The sequence below is a fragment of the Kryptolebias marmoratus genome, linkage group LG7, assembly GCF_001649575.2.
Source record: "Kryptolebias marmoratus isolate JLee-2015 linkage group LG7, ASM164957v2, whole genome shotgun sequence".
NCBI classification, from domain to species: domain Eukaryota; kingdom Metazoa; phylum Chordata; class Actinopteri; order Cyprinodontiformes; family Rivulidae; genus Kryptolebias; species Kryptolebias marmoratus.
Window position 1 is genome coordinate 2,632,944 of NC_051436.1, and position 12,253 is coordinate 2,645,196.

The 12,253-nt window shown below is 40.9% G+C and overlaps 1 protein-coding gene across 1 annotated transcript in view; it reads left to right on the plus strand.

The window, feature by feature from the left end:
* trpc5a (transient receptor potential cation channel, subfamily C, member 5a) overlaps nucleotides 1–12,253 on the plus strand; it is a 128,399-nt gene that overhangs the window by 104,244 nt on the left and 11,902 nt on the right. The window contains exons 14-16 of the mRNA XM_017436829.3: nucleotides 3,770–3,965; nucleotides 4,043–4,252; nucleotides 9,472–9,513. Of these exons, the coding sequence (XP_017292318.1) occupies nucleotides 3,770–3,965; nucleotides 4,043–4,252; nucleotides 9,472–9,513 (448 nt within the window). The remainder of the gene's footprint in view (nucleotides 1–3,769; nucleotides 3,966–4,042; nucleotides 4,253–9,471; nucleotides 9,514–12,253) is intronic.

Consider the following 12,253-nt stretch of genomic DNA (forward strand, 5'->3'; position numbering starts at 1 on the left):
AAGTTTACATGTTGGGTCCAAAATGTGAACCAGGGGTGTCCAATCCTGGTCCTGGAGGGCGGCTGTCCTGCATGTTTTAGATGACTGAGTGATTAACAGGCTTCTGCAGAATTTGAAGACCTGCTGAAGAGCAGGGAAACAACTAAAACATGCAGGATGGCGGCCCTCCAGGACCAGGATTGGACACCACTGATGTAAACCAGCGGTTCCCAACCCTGGTCCTCGAGGAACACTATCCTGCACGTTTTCATTGTTTCCCTGCTTTTCAGCAGGTCCTTTCTGTCTGCAGAAGCCTGTTAATGACTCCCTCATTCAAATCAGGTGTGTCAAAGCAGAGAAACATCTAAAACATGCAGGATTGCGGCCCTCCAGGACCAGGATTGGACACCACTGATATAAACAAACCAAAAAAAGGAAATCTCCCTCAGGTCGTAAATTAGATTGGAGGTGAGGTGATGACATAACTGTTTCAAAAAGGTTGTGTTTTGGATGGCATTTCAAGATTTTTTAAATCTACCATTCTGGGATTCCATTGGACACGAGGCTGAAACGATAAACTTGCAGATTCTCATAAACCCACAGTGTGACAGATGAGAACGGGTCAATCCAGTGAGTGCTGTCAAACTATTTTTTTATATATGGTGGCAAAAAGAAAACACAGTAGCTCCAGTCAGTCATGATAACAAACTACTGTAGAAGTTAAAACATATCCGGGAATTGGGATTAAAAACAAGAAAATGGTGAAAAACGAGATAAGGTTGAATAAAACCGACGTTTCATCCCCTCCTCCTCTCCGTTGTTCTTTTTTCCCCCTCATGTTCTCGTCCTCCCCATCTTTCTGGTTTCATAACTGACACAATATCACGCTTGGTTGCTTCATTCATCGTTGATTTAATTCCCTATCTCCCCCGGTCTCTCTCTTCACTTACACAACACCGACTTCCACTGCCTCAGAAACACATTTCACCTCAGCACACACGCTCACACCATCAGTCACATGCTGTTTGTGAGGAAGCACAGTTTGTGTATTGATTGATACAATGATCACTGGGTTCTGCCGCGCACCGCGTCGAGAGTAAACGCCGCAGCCTTGAATATTTTATGCAGCATAAATATACCAGCCTTCAGACAGACCTCCGTCGGTGTCGTTCGCTTGATGTAGTGTCGAGCGCTGACGATTGTTGCTTCATCAAAAATTCAATAACCGCCGCTGTAACGGCAACTGTCACACAAAGAGACCACAAAGAGACACGGGAAGACAAACAGAGTACAGAGTCGGGCGAGAGGGGGGAGATGAAAAGAGGAAGCAAACAGAGACACCGAAGATATATAAAAATTACACTGAAAGATGGAAAAAGGAGGTCTTGCGTCACAGAGAGTTGTGGAAGGAGGGCGGGGAGATGAAGATGAGGAGGTAAAATATGGAAGAGTCCCACAAAGTTATGAAACATTCATAAAGTTCTTTGTTTAACTTAAGGTCAGAGACCGACTGATAAGATAACTTTATTATATTGCTTTAATGCTGAAGTTTGTAAATGGCATCCTGCAAAAAAGATAACAAATTTAACAAAAATACATAAAGTACATAAAGAACACAGTATATCCAATTACATAAACTTGGCACAAAAAGTAAAGAAATGTGTGTTTGGTTGATTATTTCTTTGTTGTAGCGATGTTTCCTGATAATAAATCTTATACGGTTGAAAAAACTGTTTATTTATCCTTAGATGGAGCCACTTTTGTTAGGGAATCTGTAGGTTGAGCAGCAGAGTTCAGGATGTTCATGTGTTGCTCCCATAAAAAACTTTCCAAATCTTCTCTGCCAAACAGCTGATTCTGCTGTCGACTCTCGTTTGGCGTTTATTCGATTGGATTATTGAGACTGGAGAAAGAAGACATATTGCCAATTTAACACTTTATTCATTTAACAAACAGGGGCCTTGGAAGCATGTGGAAGAACCATACGCAGCCACAACAGCCTGGCACATTCTCCATGACTGTGGGGCGGCGTTCCGTTCTTCAACCAGCGTTTGTCACGAGTCAGGCGGTGTGGTTCTGTTGGTCACTTTGGAGCCAACAGCCGATCCCACAGATGCTCGACGGCGTTGAGGTCAGGACTGCAGGGAGGTCAGAGGTCAATCCCAGGATTGTTCACAGGTGTTGACAGTCAGGCACCAATCAGGCAGCTGGGCTACCAGAAGAAGAGTCGTTAACAGAAAGGCAGAGAATATTTGGCTTTTTTTTTCTCATGGGTGCAACCCACATATTCAGCTCTAATGCTTAACCCACAAATGGATTTTTCCAAACAAATGTTTCAATTTAAAGGGAAATAAACAAACTTTCAAATGGTATAAGATTTACTGCCAAGCAGCATTGTTGCAACAAAGAAATAATCAACCGAAGACAAATTTTCTTACTTCTTCTGCTCTGTTTTTAAAGCAGTATTTCTGAGCACATTTGATGAAAGGGATTATTACGGCCTTTCATTTTCAAAAATGGTTAGAGCAGAAGGAATGAAGGATTTCTTTTAACAATTTGTTTTTTCTCTCCTAATGGGGCCAGATGAAAGCAACTGAAAAGAAAATGGAGTGCAGAGCTGTTTCCCCGTCCAAGGATCAATGAAATTCTGGGGTGAAAGCTGGTTGTTTAGATGTTTAACAGACTCAGGCGGTCAAAGAAGCTGTACCATTGGACAACAGGGGTCAATAACAAAAATCAGGATATTGGATTGGACATTTTTAAACGGCTCAAGAGACAGATGGTTGTGGTTTAATGTGATGGGGACGAAAAAAAGTGTCTGAACCTGACTGCACTAAATAACTTCCTGTATCCTCTAATGTCTTGTGAATTTATACACTCAGTTAAACATGGTTACCAGGCACCAGCTGGGTTTATTAACTGCACATGTAGTGGAAAAATAAATGTCCAAAATATGGGTTTGTTCGACAGAAAGGGAAAGGAGAGTAAACCCACTGAGAGAAACCTGATGGGAGTGAACTTGGTCAAACTTATAGTCTTGATCTTGTTTTACAACAGATCCTGATGTTGCATGTTGCTCATTTAAAGGTTAATCCAGGAAATTAAATTAGTGACATTGGGACACCTGTCCTGTGGTAGAGAGCTTTTTTTTTCTACCTGAAAAGCAAAGTGATCAAACCTGCAAAGGTGCGATGTGGCAGAATATGTGCTGCTGCATTTCATCCAAACCAGCTTTCACTTGTTTTCCTTGTTGATAACTAAATTGGGATAATTAAATAAGGTGGCAGCTCAGTTACAGGCAGGATTCTGCACATTAAACCTATTTAGTCAACTTTTTTGACACAATGTGTGGTTGTTGTTGCAGAAAAGGTCCCAAATTCAGGCATAAAAGGAGGCAAACTCTGAATGAAGCGAAACTTTAATGACATTTCAGAGGCAGAAGAACAAGAATGGAAGTTAACAGGTATACTGGCAGAATGCATGGAGCTTAACAGAGGATTAGAAGTGAGAAAAAGCAGAGCGAATATGTTCTGATGAAGGTCAGTGAGGAGCTGGAAAAATGGACAACTGAGGATATCTGCAGGCAGGATTTTAGGAATAACACATGAAAATATTACCAGAATTGTTCTAAACATGACAAATCTTAAGAAAACCGAACAGGAGTTGACTTAAAACACAAAAAAACTAAAACAAGGACCCTGAAATTATGCCACGTTTTAATTTTTTAAATCCTCCTGCTCTGTTTAAAGCTCTATATTTTGTCTCCACCGTGATTTCTGTTCACCTGCAGGTTATTTGAGACCCTCCAGTCCCTCTTCTGGTCCATATTCGGTCTGCTGAACCTGTACGTCACCAACGTGAAGGCTCGTCACGAGTTCACGGAGTTCGTCGGGGCGACGATGTTTGGCACGTATAACGTCATCTCGCTGGTGGTTCTGCTCAACATGCTGATCGCCATGATGAACAACTCCTACCAGCTGATCGCTGTGAGTGACTGCCTGAAACAGAAAGTAATAATCCAGACAACTTCCTCCAGGTTTAAAAGTGTCTTCTTGTCCTGCAGGACCACGCTGACATCGAATGGAAGTTTGCCCGCACCAAGCTGTGGATGAGTTACTTTGATGAGGGCGGCACGCTGCCGCCTCCGTTCAACATCATCCCCAGCCCGAAGTCCGTCTGGTACCTGCTGATGTGGCTCCACAACAAGCTGTGCAGGAGAGGCCAGCCGCCCGGGGAGAGCTCGCACAAATGTGAAAACCTCCGGGAGTTCACGGTGAGTGACGGCAGAGCGAGGCTGATACGCTGATGCTGCTCAGAGCCGTCAGGAGACTATGTTTGTTTTAGTGTCTTCATTCGTTACTGTTAAAATCTCTAATTAACACAACAAAGGCACCAAATCAAACTCTGACCTCTGACCCTGCAGCCTTTGTCTTTTGAGGAAAGTCGTTGTTTGTTGTGGAGCATCAGAGGCTGAGTTGTTGGTTGTGTAGGTTTGCATTCAGGTCTCCGTCTGTCTCATTTTACAGTTTGCAGTTATTTTATTTGAGTAACATGCAAAAGACACAAAAATGAGATTAAATAAAATCCAACATTAATGGATTTATTCTGTCAATAAAAAGGAAAACAAATCTATAAGATGCCTCCTTCTGGAGGTTTTCCATGCCTTCGATTTACCCACTCTGAGTTTAGAAACTTAAACATTTCTTTTGATGCTGATTCAGCATTTACGCTACTGTTTATTTTTCTTCTTTAAAGTTTCTTATGCTAGGGTTTTACTCCTTTAAGCTAGGATTTTATGAATTTTTAGCTTTTATCTTGTTTCTGTTCCCTTTACTTTTATATTTAGTTATTTTTATCTTTTAGCTAGCGTTTTGCTATTAGCTTTTAGTTACCGTTCTGCTTCTTTTAGCTTCTAATCATTTTGTTTTATCTTTAATAACTCAGTTTCAGCTTCAGCGTTCTCGCTGCGTTTTTGCAGGAAATGCAGTTTCTCTGGTTTACAGTTTTTCAGGTCATGAAAACTTTAAGTTGAGACATAATTCTTTAGTATTTTTGTGTGAGCATGAACGATTATCTCCAATATATCAGGACATGAAAGTGAAAATGTAAAGTGATATTTAGAGCTGGTTTCTTTGCTGCACTCCTCACGGATCAGTCTTTATTATTAATAGAAAAAAAACATCAATGCATCCAGCAAAGACGGTTTATTTTTCTTCCTCTGCACTGAGCTTCATTTACTCCCATAATGCATGAATTACGAGCTGCCGCTGAGGCTATTATGAAAGATTGTTTCTAATCTGAAGAGGTCACATTCCCAAACAAACGGGGGCCGAGGCGTAAATCACGCTGCTTTCAGAGAGTCGTGTCGGCAGCGACGCTTGTTTAATGAGAAAAGTTGAGCTACAGGGAAAGAAATATTAGAAACGCCTGATAACCTCAGCGCTTCATGTTCGGCTCTTTTTGGACCTCTGTTTAACCCAGAAAGAGACTCTCTGAAACTGTAATTAAATAAACGCCACGCTTAGATCAGCAGAATTACACAAACGTGTTCTCAGCCAGGACGTATTGCTTTAAAACTAAACAAAAATAAACTCAAACAATCAAAACAGGAAGACGTTTGTACGGAAAATGATAACTGATTTCAAAATAAAACATGAAGAGGAGGACGAGAAAAGACAGTTGTATCTGTTTTGGTCAAACCTTGAAAATGTCGTTATCTGATAATGACTCTCAGCTACTACCACTCCAAATTTAAGCTTGATATCTGTAAAAGTGACTGAAATATAGTAATATTTGTTTTGTAAGGTAAGTTGGCTGTGGTGGCCATCTTGAATTGGGCTGCCTCTAAAAGTTAATTGTTTGTAGAGACATCATCAGCGATTACTTTCTGAGAGTTTCAATAAAATCCATTCACTGGTTCATGAGATATTTTGCTAACAGACACACAAACAGGCAAAAACATCATTGCATGCATTTCGTCCTTTTACAAATTTAATTAAAACTGAAATAAAGAGACAACAAAAACCATCAGATGCTCAATTTTAGAAAAATCCTTAGCATCAGTTAATTTAAATGAAGTTGTAAAGTCTTCCCCTGTCAGCTCTGATAATATTTATAATAATAATAATCTTTAGTTTTGACTAATTACTGACTGATTCTGTTGTTCAAACTTCTGTGACTCTTTCCACTTTAATTACAGTCACTGAGATGATTTATATGAAGGGCCACAGATGATTAATATTTCTGTTTGATGATGAAGTGATTGTTGTTCATGAGAAACGTTCGTGTAGCTGCAGACGGTGATGAATACCTCAGCAGAGAGAGGCAGGAGGAGGTAAATTAATTAAAGCTCGCCGTCATTAACCTCCTGAGCAGCTTTGGGGCAGAAACGACTCGTCAGATTGTTCTGACCCGAGCGCCGCTGCTCGCTGAGACCCGAGACGGTTGTGTTCATTAAAAGAGGGGTTCTGAGGAAATATTGCAAACAATATCTTACCTGCTGTAGATGGCTCTTTGAATGACCTCAGTTTTGACCTGAAACTGCATTCCTGTTCTTCAAACAGCTTTAATCTCAAAAAATCAATTAATGCAATTTATAATGCTGTCAATTTCACTCAATTTTCTGTTTATTTGCTCAAAGCAGCAGCAGTTAGCTGTACCACTTCCTGTGCAGACGTGTATTTAGTCCCACGCTCTGTTGCTCTGATGCACTTTAGTTGAAGTCAGATATATAACATCTTTTCTTGGTCCCATTTGGACATTTATTGTTGCTCTTTTCATCGCTAAGCTAAGTCTGAGTTATGAGATCAGTTTTATTTATTTTTTTAAGCATATTAGAAGCAATTCAGCAATTTATTTTCCTCAATTTTGAGACGCCAGCTCATCTCATCTGGTTACCATAGCAACTCAAACGCTGTTCAGCGGAGAAAATAACAACAAAGCAAGGAAACGTCTCGTGTAACGGTACGATAACAGCTGTTAACATCATTCTCCGAGTTCAAGGATGCCTGCCACAGTTAAGACACTGACTACTCGTGACTGCTCCACAGAAACTCACTTTAGGAAAAGCAAACTGTTCCCGTAACGTCCTCGCGGCGACAGAAAATGACAGACAAGCGTCCCCGCCGCTTGTGGATGGACATCAGCTGAAAGCACAGAAGGAACATCGGCAGATAAACACGTCCCGATAAACACATTTAACAGTCCAGTCATCTGGAGACGGAGCTATCAGTGCACGGTGATAAAGCTTTTTCACACCATCACACACACACACACACACACACACGCGCGGTGCAGCTGGCGTGTTCACCTCAGCTGAAATCAGCTGAGTTATATAAGCCGTCCAGCCCACATAGGTTCACAGAGCCCCACAGATCTGATGGCAGCAGAGACTTTGTGTTTGTGATCAGAGCTGAAACGAGGAAAACAAAGAGGGAGGTGTTTACAGGAGGATGGAAACAGGTTTCAGGGCATTGATGGAAATGTGTCAGTGCTCAGTTTTAGTAGACGACGGGGAGAGAAAAGGACGAGGGTGAAATATGAGGGAGGAACACTGGATCTGGAATAAAACGAAATGGAAACATGATGAATGGTTCTCATTTTGACAGAGAAAATAATGAATCCCATTAGAGAAAACTGACTTAAAGGTACAAAGAAATGGCCTAAAGCGCGTGTGTCAAACTGAAAGCTCGTGGGCCAGATATGGCCATTTGTACATTTTTATCCGGTCCACGACATGCAAACTGATTTGTTACAATTAAAGCCATAAAGTGTCTGAATTATGTATGTTTGATCACAAATTATTCTTTTTTTTTGTCTCCAGTCCATCATAATTTGTTTCATGGATCACACATTTTTGACTCACAAAAACTAAACTTTATGGCAGCGACACATCTCAGAAAAAGTTGTTCCAGGAGCAACAAAAGGCTGTAAAATTAAATGGTATGAACAAGAAACAGCTGGAGCAACTAGGTTAATTATCAGCAGGTCAGTCAGAGGAGTGGAGATAAAAAGATCATTTAGAGGCTGAATCTGTCAGAAGACAGGCAGAGGTTCACCAGACTGAGAGGAACTGTCTGAAAACAGAGGAACAATTTCAGAATAAAGTTCCTCAATAAAAACCTTTGAATCTCCATCATCTGCAGCTCATAAAATCAACAGATCTGAAGAGTCTGCAGAAACCTCTGAGGTCAAAGGTCAAGGCTGGTTCTGGTTCTGCTCAGGAACACTGTCTGTAAACACAGCTTACCGTGCCGTTTAAAGCTCTATCAGGCAAAGAAGAAGCCAGATGTGAACAGATGTCTCCTCTGGACCAAAGAGGAGAACTGTTCTGAGGTCAGCCTGCCTCTCTGATGGTATGGGGGTGCATTAGTCCAGGTTTTAGAACAACATCTGCTCCCATCCAGGACTGTTGGACAGACAGAATGGGACAACCTCAGGTCCAGATGTTTACAGATGCTGCACAGAGGGAAACATCTGGAGCATCTTTAAAGAGATGTTGCTGCCATTAAATTCAAAATTACCATATTTAAATTTTTTTTGTGCCATTTCTTAGTTGAAACATTTGACCTGTTTACTATGTTTCAATGGTTTTTATTCATGTTTTAAATAACGTCCCAACTTTTTCAGAACTTGGGTTGTATTTTGATCAATTTAGTGGAAAAACTTCCACTTTTATCATGAATCATCATGAGGAGAAACATAAATCACATGATTTTCTGAGGTTTGTAAAAATACAACCTTTGTTTTCCTAAAGTTGTTTTCACATTTTGCAGTTTTCAAGGATTCTGGCACTGTTCACTCCACATCCTCTCCTAATGAGCTTCCCGAAGATTAAAGGCATCCAATATTACATTTACTTTGTGTACTGAAAATATTTGCTTTCTTATTCGTTTTTTTCTGCTGATTAGTTTATAGATTTATTATGGTGTTGAACAATATTTAAGAATGAAAAAGCTGCGACTTATCCAGCTTCTGTCCTTTATCTCTTTGCATACGTCCCAGATACTTCCAGCACAGTTGATTCAATTGTGTCCCTCATTTCAGGAAATAAATCTGTTCATTTACAGCAAAAATATTCACGTTCTTATATGGAGGATCTGCTGCAGGCCTGGAAAGGAAATGGAGATTGTAACTTTTCTCTCTAAAATGATATTTATACATTTTTACTGGTGAGAAATGATTAACTGAAGTTCATAACTCAGCATCTCTATAATACGGTCAATCCAGGCTGGGGGAGTGTCGTTCTTTCAGCCAAAGGCCATCCGTTACCTGCTTGCTTTGCTTCAGTTTGGTGCTGTTACAAAGAGCGGCGGGCGGATTCAATTTTGGAGGGACCATTTGTGAAATATCAGCCTGCCGGAGAAGAATAATGAGAGCAGAGGAAACGAACGGAGGACTGTATGCAGTGAAGCAAACAGAAACTGGAAGCTGCGCGATGATAAATGTGGAAACATCATGTTTTTAACCTCATCTTTTTGTGTTTTTATCCAGGAGCGTCACGCTGACAGTCTGATACAGAACCAGCATTATCAGGTCAGTACTTCATGCTTCTCCTTTTCCTGTTTTCTTATGTTAAACGTTGAACTGCTGAAAATTTAAAAACATTAATTTAATGTCAGTTGGAAGGGGAGTCACTTTGCTCCATCCCAATCCTAGTTTTGCAGATTTCTCTTGCATTTCTGCGGCACACTGAGATAATGTCAGAACGTCGTCTTTTATTTGTGTAGATGTCTCTACGTGTGCAGGAGTGTCAGATACAGGTGGCAGGTGGGCTTTGGGTCAGTTTGTACCTCTGCAGCTTTCGTACCCAGGTGTTTGTGCATGAAAACACAGGTCTCCTCATACCTGCATACGCCCGCTTTTATCCACCTTGGGGTTTTTCTGTTGTTTTGTTTTTCTGGTTCCAGTGCTAACCCCGAGTGGAACCTCGTCTTTCTCTCTTATATCACCTCCATAATCTCTGCCTCTGGCACCTTAAAAGCTGAACTAACTCGTCACAGAGTTTTTAATGAACCCCAGGAGGCGGGCTCATCGACACCAACAACCAATCGAAATGAAGCTCCAAGTTTAAAGATATGCAGTTAGTTTCACTTTTTAAGACAAGATCCTTAACTTCAACATGAATGAGAATTCAAATTAGCTCCCTCTCAATGATGATTAAAGTAAAAGTTTCATTAATATTTTCACATTTGGGGCTGGAGCTTCGAATGCTTTCTGAATCTCACGAAAGAAGAAATTTCAAATCACTTCAAATCAAACATTCCCTGCCTTTAAGACCCCCCCTCTCCCCCTGTCAGGATGCAGACCTGTCCTCTCTGCAGGACTCAGAGGACGAGGACAACCTTTGTCTCCAGCTCCTTAAATCCCCACCAAACCTGCTGACATTCAGCCAATTAAGAGCAGCATCGTGGCACTTTCCTCATTAGTCAAGGTTTTAAATAGTGTTTATGATTTTATTGTTAACTTTAAACTTTTAGAATTGCAGGAATGCATGAGGTAACACGTTAATGTGGGGTCTGTCTTGGCATATGTGAGCGTAACTAGTTTTTTGCACATTTAAATTGCCCCTCAGGGATTAATAAACCGGTTTTAATGTCTTTTTAATGAGGAGAAAAGTTTAAGGGAAATCCCGTCTTGGCTACCGTATGGCAAGGGAGGGGGGCTGCTGCGCCGTGTTCACAACAAAGAAGAAAATACATCTTCTGACATCTCATTAAAAGACATTTCAACCACAGAATGGAACAATTTCAGTGTTTTTTTGTGACAGTTGCAGGATGACTCATTTTCACAGAGGGGAATTTTATTCATAACATTTTATAAACGGGATGATTTAGCCCAGTCCTAGTTGGATAAATGTGGAAATACGTTCATATGATAAGTGAATGGGTATAAAAGGGTAACAGTTTTTTATCCTGTTGTTACGAAACGTCCGCTAATGTGAACAAAAGAAGCATAAAATGAAAGCATGATTCAGCAGAGGTGTGAACTGATGTGATGATGCCGTTTTCTTACAGCCACATTGTCAGGGTTTTTATTTATTTAACCTGCTAAGGAAAAATCACACCGGAGAGGCTTGTTGTCTTTTTGTGAAGGCCTTCGCAAAGAGGAGAGATTCCACAACAGCTCCTAATGGCGTGCTGTCCAGGAAGTTCTGCCCCTCCACTTGGGCTTTCTCNCTGAGCAAGCCAAGGCCAGTTCTGATCATAGCAAAAACACATAACACATCACTGTTTGGGAGAGCCAGATGGTGTGGCGCCCGCCGGCCCGCCGTCTGACCTTGGTCTCTCATGTAGGCAGTGTTCCACATGAGCGCAAAGGCTGATAATGTAAAAACCCTAACACACATATTTCAACACACCAAGAATTCAGAACGGTTTTATGTTTTAGTACCAATAAACATCTCAGTGAATTTCATCATATCTGCTGCTGTTACGCTGACGACATCCAGCTGAGTCCTTTAAACTGTCACCATTACTTCAGGTCTCGTCAGAAAATACTAACTGCTTAAAAAATATCCACCTTCAGGTAAACTTGGGTGAAATAAAGTCCTGATCATCGCCGCAGGCAGCGTGGTTCCTCTGATCAGGCAACACATTGGTCATTTCAACACTTCTGTGAAGTCAAACTCCAGGAATTTGTTGTTTTTGACCAACTTATCTGCAGGTATGTCCAATCCTGGTCCTGGAGGGCCACTATCCTGCATGTTTTAGGTGTTTCTCTAATTTTACACACCTGACTTGAGTGACTGAGTGATTAACGAGCTTATGCAGAGCTTGAAGACCTGCTGAAGAGCAGAGAAACATCTAAAACATGCAGGATAGTGGCCCTCCAGGACCAGGATTGGACACCCCTGTCTTAGAGGCAACTCCAACCAGCTGGTCTGAAACATTTTTATCATCTAAGAGATATTTCTGAAGTAAGGAGGCTGAACTGGAGATTGTTTTCCATGCTTTTATTTTCTGTCGTTTTGGTTTTTGTAATGCACGTTTTATTTCTTATAACAAAAAGAAGCCACTGATCGTCTTCAGCTGGTCCAAAGTTCTGCAGCAAGGCTCCTAACTGGAGCTAAACCTGTTTTAATCAATCCCTCCAGGATTTCCCGGGGCATTTTCCTAAAAGTTGCAATTTATTTTCACTAAAATCAATAAACAACCATAACTTTTAATATCTAAACCAAAAATCCTTCCTAGTTCTGTAAGATAATTCCCAACAAACATTGACATTCTCAAAAGGTGCTTTATTTGAGAACTTTGAGAGCTTCTAAACTGACATT